The 14,618-nt window shown below is 36.1% G+C and overlaps 1 protein-coding gene across 1 annotated transcript; it reads left to right on the top strand.

Moving 5' to 3' along the window:
- Window positions 1-1,332: 1,332 nt before the first annotated feature.
- LOC122474410 (olfactory receptor 13F1) lies at window positions 1,333-2,316 on the top strand. Its single transcript, XM_043565285.1, has one exon. The coding sequence runs from the start codon at window positions 1,333-1,335 to the stop codon at window positions 2,314-2,316; it is 984 nt and encodes a 327-aa protein (XP_043421220.1).
- Window positions 2,317-14,618: the final 12,302 nt, after the last annotated feature.

Consider the following 14,618-nt stretch of genomic DNA (forward strand, 5'->3'; position numbering starts at 1 on the left):
TCAAATGGAGCATTCAGTGGATTTCTGAAGGATCAAGATGCCTTTATCTGGTGAAACTATCTTCTCGAAATGGTTCTACCTTAAAAGAAGTGTTCTTTAAAACAAATTGTCCCTTCAAGTTCCATGAAGAAAATTTACTCTCATCTTATCTTTGAGCTATGATGAGCAATGGAAGAGTTACTTAAGCTCTCCTTCTTCCATCTTTGGTGGGCTCCATATCAAGTATAACTTCATATTGTACACAGTATGAAACACTCCTTCAATCTAAAGGAGAAACTGTCAACATTATTCATTCGCCTTTACTTTTTTAAAATTAGCCAGCTTGACTGATTTTATAACACAATCAGAAGCAGAGAAAAGTTCCCTTCCCAAAGATAGTGTAGATAGGAATATGTTTATTTCTTGTTTGAATAACACTGTAATTATAACGGACCAGTTACTGACTATAATTGGATCTATGGGACATTATCCCTGGAGTTTCAGAATTTTAATTCTGCACAAATAGAGTTCTAAGTTTAATTTGCTACATGAATTGGAAACTTCTCATAAGCAACAAAAAGCTTAAATTGCCTTATAGTGCCAATAGTTGGTCTTTTGAAGGATGATTCTGGAGCACAGATGCCAGGCAAATTCTAGCTATATGAAAGAAATATCTATATATGTCTACCACCATGAGAATATCTGTCATCATCTTCCTGGGTTTGAAATGGAAACTGTGGACTTGTGTTGAAATGTCCAAGGTTTTTGGTTAATCAATCTATGACTGCAGAAATTTATAACTTTTTTTAACTCACTGAATCTCCCAAATTATTTTGGACAGAATTCCAGGAGTGACAGAAAATATGATAAGCTTGGAGAGCAGAACAATTCCTAAGTAAGAAGACTGTTACCAAACTAGGGTAAGAAAATAATTCCAATGGCTCAGGTAAATTAATGACTTAGCTATAGATCAGTTACAAATGTGATTTCAGAAAAAGAAAGAATGCATAAGATTATGTCTTTCATCAATCTCTCATGATGTTTATGAAATAAACCTCTCCCTTCCTAACACTGCCAAAAAATCTTGTATCAAAAATAACAGCTTGAGGATTTACCTGTTGACTTCCTACTTGAAATTTTCCTAATTAATGACAAATTCCTTCAAACATATATTACTATCAGCAAGCTGGAGAAGCATTTGACTACACAGACTACAAGTCTATAGCATAGACTACAAGTTCATATGAAGAAAAAAATGCCAGAAAATACGAAGGGAGGGGATCTTATATTTTATATATAATACATGATGTTAATCTTTCTGTGCATATATACAAATGAATATGACATAATAAAATGTTTCAGGGAAATTTGACATCTGTAACAGTTTTTTTCCTCCTGGGATTTTCCCACTACCCCAAAGTTGAGGTCATTGTATTTGTGCTGTGCTTGCTGATGTACCTGATCACCCTGCTGGGTAATATCATTCTGATCTCCATCACCATCCTGGATTCCCACCTACACAAACCCATGTACTTCTTCCTCAGCAACCTCTCCTTTTTAGACATCTGGTACACTTCTTCTGCTTTTACTCCAATGCTGACAAACTTTGTTACAGGGGAAAACACCATCTCATTCGTAGGGTGTGTTGCTCAGATGTACTTCTCTCTAGCTATGGGTGCCACTGAGTGTGTGCTCTTGTCATTGATGGCATATGACCGATATGTGGCCATCTGCAACCCCCTGAGATACCCCATCATAATGAACAAGAAGGTTTGTTTGCAGATTGCAGCTGGTTCCTGGTTGACAGGCTACCTCACCACCCTGGTGGAAACAGTATTTGTGATGCAGCTCTCTCTGTGTGGTCATAACACAATCAATCATTTTGCTTGTGAAATTCTGGCTGTCTTGAAACTGGTTTGTGTGGACACCTCCATGGTGGAATTACTCATGCTGGTGATCACCACACTTATCCTTCCCATGCCAGTGCTTCTAATTTGTATATCTTATGCATTCATTCTCTCCAACATCCTAAGAATTAGTTCAGTGGGTGGTCGAAGCAAAGCCTTTTCAACATGTGCAGCCCACCTGACTGTGGTGGTTTTGTTCTTTGGGACAGCTCTCTCCATGTACCTAAAGCCCTCAGCTGTGGATTCACAGGAAATAGATAAATTTATAGCTTTGGTATATGGCGGATTAACCCCCATGTTGAATCCTATCATCTATAGTCTACGGAACAAAGAGGTGAAAGCAGCTATGAAAAGGTTGCTGATTAGAAATCCTTTTGGTACTGTGTTAATTTCTGTCCTCAATAATATCAGAGCAAGCACACTCATCTGAATAATCTCCAACATTATCCAGAAAGTTGCAAAATAGTTTCTATAAACCAAACCCTGGAAAATACTCATTTTTGATAGTTCAACATTAAGTTCAATATCCTGATTTATCTTGTAAATAAAACTGCTGAAATTAATGAATCATTTAGAAAGAATGAATTATGTTTCCAAAAGTATTTAAAATTTATTGAATATTAATATAACATTAAAATTAGATAATTTCTTATTTCCTGTTTGACTTGCCATACATCTAATAGTCAACTGTAGCATCACCATGGCAACTAATACCCCAAGATTGTAAAATTTTAAGCCTAGTAAATTTTTAAATAATTTCTTCTTATATGATTTGCAATTATATCTGAATTTATGAAGAAATAGGTAATTTTACATAAGTGTTGATATAATTTAAGGTATAAATATGTCATAATTCATAAAACCAAGATACTATTAATTTTAGAAGTTTTCCTAGTCTCTAAATGTTAAAATGTGAAAAATATGGTTTCAGGTTTGATGAACTATAGCATGAATGATTTTTTTATTTGGGATGTGTATCTGGGGGGATGAATAAATATCTCTGTATGTGCAAAGATATCATAACAAGGGTCTGCACAATTGTAATCCTGCATATGAAGTGGAGTAAAGAAATAACTTTGGGACATCTTGAAATGCTTATGGTAATAATGTCAAAACACTCTCATATTAAACTTTGAATGCCTCAGTGAATTCATCAACACATAACCACACCATGTTACTATTCTTAGACATGGTTAATTGACCTATTAAGTCTGAGAAAGAAAAGATTCCTACCCTGTAGAGATTACATTGGAAAAGAATTGATTTATGAATGTACACACATATTATGGGAAAAGATTCATGGATATATTTAATATATGTGAGCAAAATTACATAAAGTATAACTTTATCAATATTGCATATTGGTGAGTTTTTGTCTTTTCCACCTTCCCTGGAACTAGGAAATAATGAAGTCAGTGTGTAAACATATCTTTCTTTCCTCTTTATCAGAGAGGTATTCTTGGACATACATGGGTGGTGACTTTATTATATGGATCAAGTGACCCTTGCTAGCATAAATACAATCTCCCTGAGTTTTAGATTTAGAGAAGGTAGAACAATTATAGATAATTGTTGCATAAGGTCTCAGCCTGAACAAGTCAGAGCTTTCAAGGAATTATTCAATCTCTATAACCTATTATATATACATACATATATATATATATATATATATATATATATACATATGTATATATGTGATTATTCAAATCTATAATCATTTATGACAGTGATTTCAGGTAATCACAAACACTGAGCCTATACATATTCATCTTACTTGTTTACGTGCATGAAAAGAAAATCTGTAAATAAGGTGTTAAAATTAAAGTCTTATGCCTCATCAGTTCCAGTGGGCATATGATATCTTCTTCAACAAATTTGTCTATCATTGTTTTTGAGGGATGTGGATGAGCTGATTATTGTTCGTGAAATAAGCCAACTCCACTCTCTTTAGGCAAAATCCAATGAAATGGCTTTATACCACCTTGTTGGATCACCATAGGCCTAGAGAGGGTCCTGAGATTTCAGGGGATTTTGCAAGAGTCATCTTGTCTAGTCAGCTAGACCCAGGATTGAGTAAACTTCTGCATGGTTCAAGTATGTTTTGTATGCTGTATTACAAAAATGGAACTAAATATGTAATCCTGAATTGTATTTTGATTACTTCTTCATTATTCTATGTTGCATGATGAGCAACCTCCAGTGTTACCACATTCTTCATCAAGAGGGAAACCACATTCTCATCAAGAGCTTCATCAATGAAGCTTACAAAACTGCACTGTATTCCAGTCCCACTTCTCTGAGGTAACATGTAGTTTATAGTTTGAAATATTCATATTCAGTGTCCTTGGATTTCACTCAGGATTTCACTCACACAGTGGTTAATTTCAACAGATGCATAACTTTGACTCTTTGTGGAAAACTTGTTGTTTCAACTTTCAGAGAGTAACCTAGATTCCAAGGTCTATAGGACATATCACTGTGACCCACTCCTATGTATCACTTTTAAATATATTCATGTGAGCTCAGAGGAAACATTTGCCTTTGTAATCGCCCAGTAAATGGGAACTTACCCATGCCAATAGATTCCTAAATGTCTGTCTGATCAAAAGTTTTTTTTTCTTTTCTTTTCTTTTTCAGGTTAATAAGATTTTACATGATTTCTCATGTGGTCTTTTAGTTTTCATTTCAGCAATTTCCCACAACCAAAGAATATACTAATACCTGTGCTACTTTACTTGTTTTAAGTTATCCTGAAGCTTTACTAAACAATTCTAGAAATCAAGATCATCTGGAAGACTTGCCTAAAATATCATGGTCATGCTCAACCTAGATCCATCAAGTCAGAATTTCAAGAGGAAAGATCTCTTAATCTGCATGTTTTATAAGAATTGGTTATTCTTATCATGTGAGCGTTATAAGAATTCTGACTCACAGCATTAAAGGGAAAATATTGAATCATATTACTTAATGCTTTTAGAATTGGAGGTGGAGAGAGATGTGTTAAGCACCAAGGACATAAGAATACCCCATATCATAATTGATCAGAATTTAAGGAAAATATATGTTGTCTTCTAGAGCTTCATTATAAAGTGCCAGGGAAGAATCCATTTAATGATGTAATAAGTTTGAATACAATACCCTTGGAACTCTGTTCAAAGAAGAACTGTTTATATGCAAGGTTTTGTTCTGTTTTGTTTGCCGCAGCTTTCATTTGTATACAGAAAAAAGTAAAGAAACAAATTCATCAACTTTATTTGAAACATATATTCTAAATACACTAGAGAAATGAAATATTTTAAAGTCTATTTAAATATGCTTAGTTTTTTTTTTAATCTTATTACTTTAGCAAGACCTCTTATCATTAAAGAACAATCACAGCAGAATGATCCTAAAAGCTAGAATCAGAAACATGGAATTTGGGACCTTAATTTAGCATCCACAGCTCTCTCCTTTAAAATGTCAATCATGTTAACATACTACAGTATTATTAAGAGTTTTCTTCAGAAATCATCTGCATGTTGTGTTAAGATCAGTCTGTGGGGGATAATTTTAGAGTCAGGAAGACTTTGGAAACATATTGTAGTAATTTTAGCCCAGACCAGAGTGAGATTTATGGAAAAGATGATTAATAGTTAATTCTGGATACATTGAGAAGGCAGAACCAACAGGATTTCCCAAAGTATTGGATATGTGTGACAGAGGAAGAGAAGCATCAAAGATGACTTCAAGGTTTTCACACTGAAGGGTGAAAAGGACAGAGCTGTAACTCACTGAAAGAAGAAAGGCTATAGTTGGAGTGGGTCTGTGGGAGAATACCAAGTATTCATTGTAGACATTAGGTTCAAAATATCTCTTAAATATGACAACAATGCTGAAGAATATACAAGTCTTGTGCTTAGAGCAGAAGTCTGGAATAGGGATATCAATTTGGGAGTCATCAGCATATGAGTTGTATTTAAAATCAAGAGATGGGATAAGATTACCAAGGTAGTGGGTGTGGATAAGAGAAGAGGTTGAGCCTTAGGGCAACAAATCATCAATAGGCAGTATTGAAGATCTTAATCTGTCATCCATGCAGGGATGACAGATGATAGTGTAGTCTCTCCATTCTCTATGTGTAATTATAGATATGGGCCCACAACTGTCCACCTTGTCCACAAAGTTGCCATTCTGTATCTAATTATCATTTTAGTAGCTATATATTTAATCATATGAACTTAAAAAATATATTTTAATCACTCCTATACTCAAGATTATTTCTGATCAGTGCCTATTATCACTAATGCTGAAATAAATACCTTCTTATGTTTGATTTTCCCTTCTTTTTGATTATATCGTAGAATAAATTCCCAGGGGTGGCTTTACTTCATCAAAGGCAATGAACAATTTTATGGCTCTCAGTAGAAAAGTTTTATAGTTCTTGATATATAACTCCAAATTACTTTCAAAAGGGGTTATACCAATTTACTTTACATGCTTCAGCTCTATTAAAATAGGTAATATAACTAAATGAAACTGCAACACTAATTCAACCAAAATTAAATTGTCTAAAACTATTTTTTCACAATATATTCTATCTACAATGATTTTGTTTTTTGTTTCACTTCTCCCATTTAATATTTGTCTTCATTTCTCTTATTAAATGGTATCTTATATAAGGGTATTAGTGGGCATTCAGATGGAGTGAATTTGATCATTTAAATGCAGAGGAATTTCAGAAAAAATGGGCCTACCTTCAGAACTTTCAAATATGTGTATATAAGACATAGAATAGTAGCTACAGCTATAGTGAATCAAATATCTGGACTTAAAAGTCAACCCATGGCTACTTCACAGAGCTGTATGTTGTAATCTATGCATAGAGAGTATTTCAGCAGTAATATTTTGAGAAGCTGAGGCATTGGAAGTAAAATAATTCTGGCTAATGATGAAACATGAGGATTGACCATGAAAGCCAATTTCAAAAGTGGAGTCAAAGGAAAGGTCACATTGCAGTTGGTAAGATTAAGTCCTAGAAACTAGATGACAACAAAGGAATATTTTCCATCTAGATCCAAAATAAGGTATCTCTTAGCATTCCAGGGCTGGATGCTACCTATTTGAGAAGGTACCCTATTAAATGCTATCCTATTTAAGAAGAAGAAAATCATCTCTTGTGGGTTTAGTTTTTTGTTCCTTGTTTTTTTAGTTCATCTTTTTTATTGTTAACTTAAAGTTCTAAAATCCTACAAAGAAAAAAATCCCTTTGACCTTACTGAAAATAATGTTATGAGCCCTGTAAACCTAATGTCTGATCTTGTCTCCATCTCTTACTTTACATGTAGGATGTTCAAGAAGAGATTGTGACAAACTTTCTGAAAATTTGAAAGAATTTATTCTACATGTTTGTTTTCAAACTTTACTAATTTACTTTCACCTCAATTTTTAAATATGTGTTTACCCTATTATACAGTCCACATGTATGTTAGGTATAATTTTTTTATGCGTGATGTATTTGAATAAATTTTAAAATAAAATTAAAAGTGCTATTAGTCGGGGCACCTGGGTGGCTCAGTTGATTAAGTGTCTGACTTCAGCTCAGGTCATGATCTCACAGTTTATGAGTTTGAGCCCCACGTCCAGCCTGGAGCCTGCTTTGGATTCTCTCTCTCTCTCTCTCTCTCTCTCTCTCTCTCTCTGCCCCTCCCCTGATCATGCTCTCTCTCTTTCTCTCTCTCTCTCTCTCTCTCAAAAATAAATAAACATTACAAAAAGCGCTATTAGTCTCTCTTTTGTTGGTGTTGTTTTTATTGCTAAGAAGAGGTTGCAAGTGGGCCCATATCACTTGTGTTTTCATCATGTTGGTTTCCAGAGTAAGTGACCCAGAGTAGATGGTCAACTGTTCATGAGATAACAGCTATTCTGGACAATATCTAAAGTAGGATCTTCATTCTGAGGGAGAAGTCAAGGATGAGTTTTTCAGGTTGGCTGAAAACAGAGGCAATCCTGAAGGAAGAGCACACGCATGTCTACTGGTGTAGACAATATTTTCATCTTCTAAAATGGTCTTTCTGGATTTTCCATAATTTCCCTACTCAGCCTAACACAAAAAAGAATAGGCACAAAAATTAGTACACCTGAACCTAATAATTGGAATTTATGTGCACAGTTCTACTCTTGCAATGTCTGTGTAGTTGATGAGAAAAATGAGTCCTACTAAGTAAATCTTTTGGGGTACAAGCTATCTAAGACTATCATAAGCTGGTTTCCCAGGAAACAAACTCTGAGATGGAGATTTACCACTGGAGGTTTACTGGGGCATGCCCTCAGAAACAACATCTGTTAGAGGGTGAGAGAAGAGGACTATGCAGGAGGAAGTTAATTGCAACCCAGGATCATCAGAAACCTCAGTCAATCCCACAGTGATCTCTAAAACTGAGATGGTCCTTTAGAGAAATCCCAAATTGAGGCTAAGGTCTAGGGCTTTTGTACCCCTGCATGGACCAGTCATTGGATAAAGTCTGCCCCTAGCAAGGAGTAAAAGCCATGGGCAAGACAGCTCTATCCAGCTGAAATAAATCCTCAAGGAAGGATACATACAGCTGCCAAAAATCACAGCAGGGTGGTACAACAAAAAGAGAACTACCATAGTGAAGATGAACATTTTAATTTGGTTTATGATAGGATGGGAAAAGGTAGAAAGGAGAGAGAAAAGATGAGATAAGGAGAAAGACCTTGGCAATGATAAGCTCAATACTTATAGGTAAATCTTATAAAAACAAAAAACATAAAAAAAACCTAGGCAGCCTCTGGGCCTGGTCCCTTCATACCCTTTAAGAGAACCCAGAATTTAGTCTTGATAAGAAAATCTCCCATAATGTTTATAGCAGTGCTATCAACAATAGCTAAATTATGCAAAGAGCCCAAATGTCCATCGACTGATGAATGGATAAAGAAGATGTGGTATATACATACAATGGAATATTACTTGGTGATCAAAAAGAATGAAATCTTGCCCTTTGCAACAACATGAATGGAACTAGAGGGTATTATGCCAAGAGAAATAAGTCAGTCAGAGAAAGACAAATATCATGTAATTTCACTCATATGTAGAATTTAAGAGAAAAACAAATGAACATAGGGGAAGAGAAGGAAAATAAGATAAAAACAGAGAGGGAGGCAAACCATAAGAGACATAAGAACTGAGAGCTGCTAGAGGAGAAGTGGGTGGGTGGATGGGCTAAATGGGAGATGGGCATTAAGGAGAGCACTTCTTAGGATGAGCACTGGGTGTCATATGTAAATGATGAATCACTGGGCTCTACTCCTGAAACCAATACCACACTGTATGTTGACTAACTTGAATTTGAATAAATTAATTTTTTTAAAAAAGAAAATCCTCGGGGCACCTGGGTGGCGCAGTCGGTTAAGCGTCTGACTTCAACCAGGTCACGATCTCACGGTCCGTGAGTTCGAGCCCCGCGTCAGGCTCTGGGCTGATGGCTCGGAGCCTGGAGCCTGTTTCCGATTCTGTGTCTCCCTCTCTCTCTGCCCCTCCCCCGTTCATGCTCTATCTCTCTCTGTCCCAAAAATAAATAAACGTTGAAAAAAAAAAGAAAAAAAAAAGAAAATCCTCCAAGTCAAACAACCAGAGCCTACCCTATAATTAAGGTAAAGTCTACGGGCTAATTAGGGGGAGAAAAGAGGTAGAAATAAAATTAAAGAAAAAGTGAAAGGCAGACAAAACTAATACTGTGCAGTATTTTCATTTTATTTTGCCAGGTACAGTAATTGGTAATTAATAGCTATTATTTAATTGAGCTCTATCAATAAATCTAAGAAACAGGTATTATTATTCCCATTTTATGGATAGGAAGCTAAAGCTCATACATTAAATGTCCAAATTCATTCAACTTTGAAGGAGTTATAAGTCACCACATATAGGTTAAGAAAAAGTCTTAGATAGCATAACTTTCTTTGGAAACATAATCAAAACTATGGTGAATGTGAACCCATGTAATGGTAAGTCATTTTAAATGATGTTTTATAGAGATTACAAATTATATCATATTTTTTATTCATCATTTATTATTTACTAGATTACTTTACACCAATAAAGAAACTAAAGTCCAAAGAAATGAAATAACCTAGCCTAGAATCCCCAATTAGGTAGTGGCACAATGGCTCCTATGCAACTGCACCCTATGTGACTTTAATATGATCACTCTTCTCATTATTCCACAGTTTCAGTTGCTTGGAGAATTAAGACCCCTGCCAAAACCTTTCTATCCATCTCTTTCACAACAGACAAGCTAATGAGCCACCAAGTGACCTCTAACCCTGTAAAAACTGTAGATTCCAAAGGGAGCCAAGTACCATAGTGTCAACCCAATAAAGAGGTAAACTGAGGCAGGTTTGAATTTACCAAAAATTGAGTTTAATCAGGAATAGAAGATAAATTGCAACTTGGGAAACTTAAACTGCAGCAAACCACAGGCAACCCCTTAAAGGTTTGGGTTGAGCTGTATTTAGGGGCAAGGAATGCAAAGAGTTGGGGGAGTCCAGCCAGAGTCAAAGCAGTAATTTCCCTTGATTGAGGATAGGGAGAGATTCTTGGCAAATGTTCAATGTCAGGAGAAAATTCCAGTTTTCTGTAAGTCAGGCATTCACAGGGACTCAGTCTCAGTTTTTAAGTTTTGTATTCCTGAGGGCAAATGCATGAGATCCTTCTCTTTCATATCCTCTGGTCCAATTTTAGATTGAAATCCTTTCACACTAGGAAACCATTTATTTTCTATTTGTTAGTACATATGGGTACTGGTAGATCTCTTCCCATGGGAATGCAGGCCGCATTCTAATATTTAGTGTTTTACTGGAAACCACATCTTGCTCTTTGCTAAGCTCCCTTAGCAGTATGGGCCTGGGCAAGAGATGTTTCATAAGTCTATAATAAATTAGGAGTATGCCTCAGTCTGGATTTATAACTTGTTTCTTTCCAAAAACCATTACATTGTTTTCAAAGATCAGAGCCTGCACAAATAAAATGGGAGGAACTGATGATTCCGCTTTTGCTTTCAGGATTGAAGTAGACCTGATTACCTAACCAGCTCTAACATGTTCTCAACTAACACAGAAACATATCAGTGGCACAGACTGCATCACCACAGAAAGATGGACTCACCATAAATAACTGCACTGTAATGAGAAAGAGGACTATAGAGTAGGAAAAATTAATTCAACAGGGAACAAAGGCAATACTTTGCCACATAAATGAGGGCTAGCAAGAGCTTCCAAAGGAAAATAATTTATTTACAAGGTGTTATGGTATCATCATCATAAAGAGAGAACAGGGCGCCTGGGTAACTCAGTCAGTTAAGCACTGACTTCTGCTCAGATCATGATCTCATGGTTCATGAGTTCGAGCCCCAGATCGGGCTCTGTGCTGTCAGCTAGGAGCCTGGAGCCTGCTTTAGATTCTGTGTCTCCCTCTCTCTCTGCCCCTCCCTTGCTCACACTCTGTCTCTCTCTCTCTTTCTCTCAAAAATAAATAAAACATTAAAAAAAATTTAAAAGAACAAAAATTCCCATGGAGCAAGGTTCCTAGCTGGAATAATAATACTAAAAGAAATACTAAAAGAAATAGTAATAAATAATAATAATCCAGAACATTTATTGAGTTATAACTGTGTTCTAGACACTCTCCTAAGTTCCTTACATGTAGTAATTTAATACAAACAATAATGTTATGAGTTGGTATTCATAGTAACTTATCCTATTTCATCAACCATATTTCTACCTCTCTTTCCAAACAAGCAACCTTAGAAAACAAGTATTAAGTGACTTAGGTTGTTTACAAATTAGATACAGGAGAGGGCTGGGATCCAAGCAATTTGGCTTCAGAACAAGTAACTTAACCATCATGCTATTCTTTCTCTCACAATAAACTGAACGTTCTTCAACTCATGTTTCCCTCTCATATTTACTAACAGGCAGTTCTACTGGAAAAACTGTGAAGCCCAGGTTCTTCAAGAAGGTTTTAAGTTGGGTTAAATTCTTGAATCCTCATATTTATCCTCTTTTGAGAGTACAGGAGCACCAAGATTTAGGGTCAATTCAAATTGAAACACAAATCATAATGTATACTTCGATGCTCATCTGAGCCCTTGAAGATCATCAGTCACCATAAAGATCATCATAAATTATCTCCTACATATTCTTTTAATAGAGATGGAGTAGGGGCGCCTGGGTGGTGCAGTCGGTTAAGCGTCCGACTTCAGCCAGGTCACAATCTCGTGGTCCGTGAGTTCGAGCCCCGCATCAGGCTCTGGGCGGATGGCTCCGGAGCCTGGAGCCTGTTTCCGATTCTGTGTCTCCCTCTCTCTCTGCCCCTCCCCCGTTCATGCTCTGTCTCTCTCTGTCCCAAAAAGAAATAAAAACGTTGAAAAAGGAAAAAAAAATTTAATAGAGATGGAGCAAAGCTGAGGAATGAATCCAGGTAGCATATTATATACTTCCCTCTCCTTAGCATCTTTAAGTTTAATTTCCCAAACATAATAAAATTAAACTTGAGGTTATCTCCTTTTGAACCAATAGTTTTAAAAAGGTTAATTATTAAAAGGTATAAAAACACAGAAGCTAATTATATTTTAAAATATACAGAAAAAAGGGGTGCCTGGGTGGCTCAGTTAGTTGAGCATCTGACTTCAGCTCAATTCACAATCTTGCCATTTGTGAGTTCGAGCCCCACATTGGGCTCTGTGCTGACAGCTCAGAGTCTGGAGACTGCTTCAGATTCTGTGTCTCCCTCTTTCTCTCTGTCCCTCCCCCGCTCATACTCTGTATCTCTGTCTCTCTCAAAAATAAACATTTAAAAAAATTTTAATATACAGAAAAAACCCCAAGAAAACAGAAAAAAATTAATAATGGCAGAGGTTTCTGTCTAAAATGCCATTTACTCAAGACATGCTTAGCATTTGATTCAGTTTTATTCTCATGGAACTAACATATTTATAAAATGATATTAGTTATTAGTTGTTTATTGTGTGTTTCTATTTGTAAAATCTAAGTCTCATGAGAACACAAGCCTTTTTATCTTGTACTATACTATATTCTCATTTTCTTCAACAATGTTGAAAATACATAAGCACTTTAAATATTTTTCAAATGAACCAAAAGCAGGTATAAAGAAAACAGAAAAATCAACCCAATAGAGTTCATAGAAAATTTTCAGTTAGTCTATTTAAAAATAAAGAAAATAATAGAAATTCATTACATTGTGAACAATAGAAGCAGTAAAATCACACATACAGAGTTATTTTAAAAGGAGAAAATGTCATGAATATACCAATTAATTTAAAAATCCTGTTGCAATTGAAGATTTTTGAATGATAAATATGCTTTAACACCAATAGTCCTATCATATTCCATGTTAAAATACATGAATGAATCATTCCTGTGAAAGTCAGGGCCAAAATAAGAGCATCTTCTAATATCTTTATTATTCAACATTAATTATTATGGATAATAAAATTTTTCCAAATACATGAATTTACAAACCTAGGAATATAAATATAGGAACAGAAAAGAAAGTTATCAGTACTAACAGTCACTTTTTTTTTAAGAAAAGCTAAGTGAATCAACCAAAAAGTCTATTATTAGTAGAAATGTTCAATTTCTATTCCCTATAATGTACAATGTTCAATTATATAGTTACCTGGCTATATAATAATATATAACATATATTATAGCTTCTCTATAGGACAATGGTTAGAAGATGGCAGTGGAGTAGGAGGACTCTACTCTTCCCGCAAAGACAATTATATAACTATCAAATAATCCTAAATAACCCAGAAATTTACCTGAAGAGTGGCAGAATAAACCCCACAGCTAAAGGTAGAGAAGAGACTCATAAAAGAGGTCAGGACATGCAGAGAAGTGGTTTGGGAGAGAGATGGATTGTGGCTGCTTCACTGGGGTGGAAGGAAAGCCATGGCTGTGGAGAGGGTTGAGAGACAAACTAGCATACAGGGGAGAGAAAGGGGAAAACAAATCCCCATAGTGGTTGGCTTCAAGAGAGAGAAGGGCTGAACCTTGTGACTTTTGGCAACCAGCTTAAAGCCTGGAGTTTTGAGGGTCAGCAGGCTTGGATGGGATGGAACCTGGAGGGCATTGTGGTGCTCTTGGAGAGAAGGCAGGCAAATAACCCATGGACATATGTTGTTGAAACAGTGATCTGGATACCACCAGCTGGGGCACACAGTGGGAAACTTATTTGCTCATCTCAGAGTGCATCACAGAGAGGCAGCGTTTGCAAAGGACCCCTCCAGGAGTGAGGGAGCTAGCCAGCACTGTTTCTCTCCCCCACCCCTCAGTGTGGGCACTGGAAGACCTTAAGGAACCAGTGCAAAGCCCACACTGACTATCTAATTTACTTACACCAAATCCCACCCTGCTGCACTCCAGTGGAACTACTCTTCCCACTCTCACTTGCCTTAATCCTAGCTAGGCAGGCTCCCTCCCACAGAAGATCAGTCAAAATTCCTACTCACACCACATCTCCTGACTGGGGAATTTTGCAGAGCCTCAGTTCTGGTGCAAGACAAAAGAATATAGTAATATACATGGGAAAACTATAAGGCTATCAGGATATTTTTCAGCAGAAACTTTTCAGGCCAGAAGGAAGAGGCATGATATATTCAAACTGCTGAATGGGAAAAGTCCACAGTCCAGAATACTCTATCCATCAAGGTTATC

Source organism: Prionailurus bengalensis, chromosome D4 (assembly GCF_016509475.1).
Source record: "Prionailurus bengalensis isolate Pbe53 chromosome D4, Fcat_Pben_1.1_paternal_pri, whole genome shotgun sequence".
In the NCBI taxonomy this organism is placed as follows: domain Eukaryota; kingdom Metazoa; phylum Chordata; class Mammalia; order Carnivora; family Felidae; genus Prionailurus; species Prionailurus bengalensis.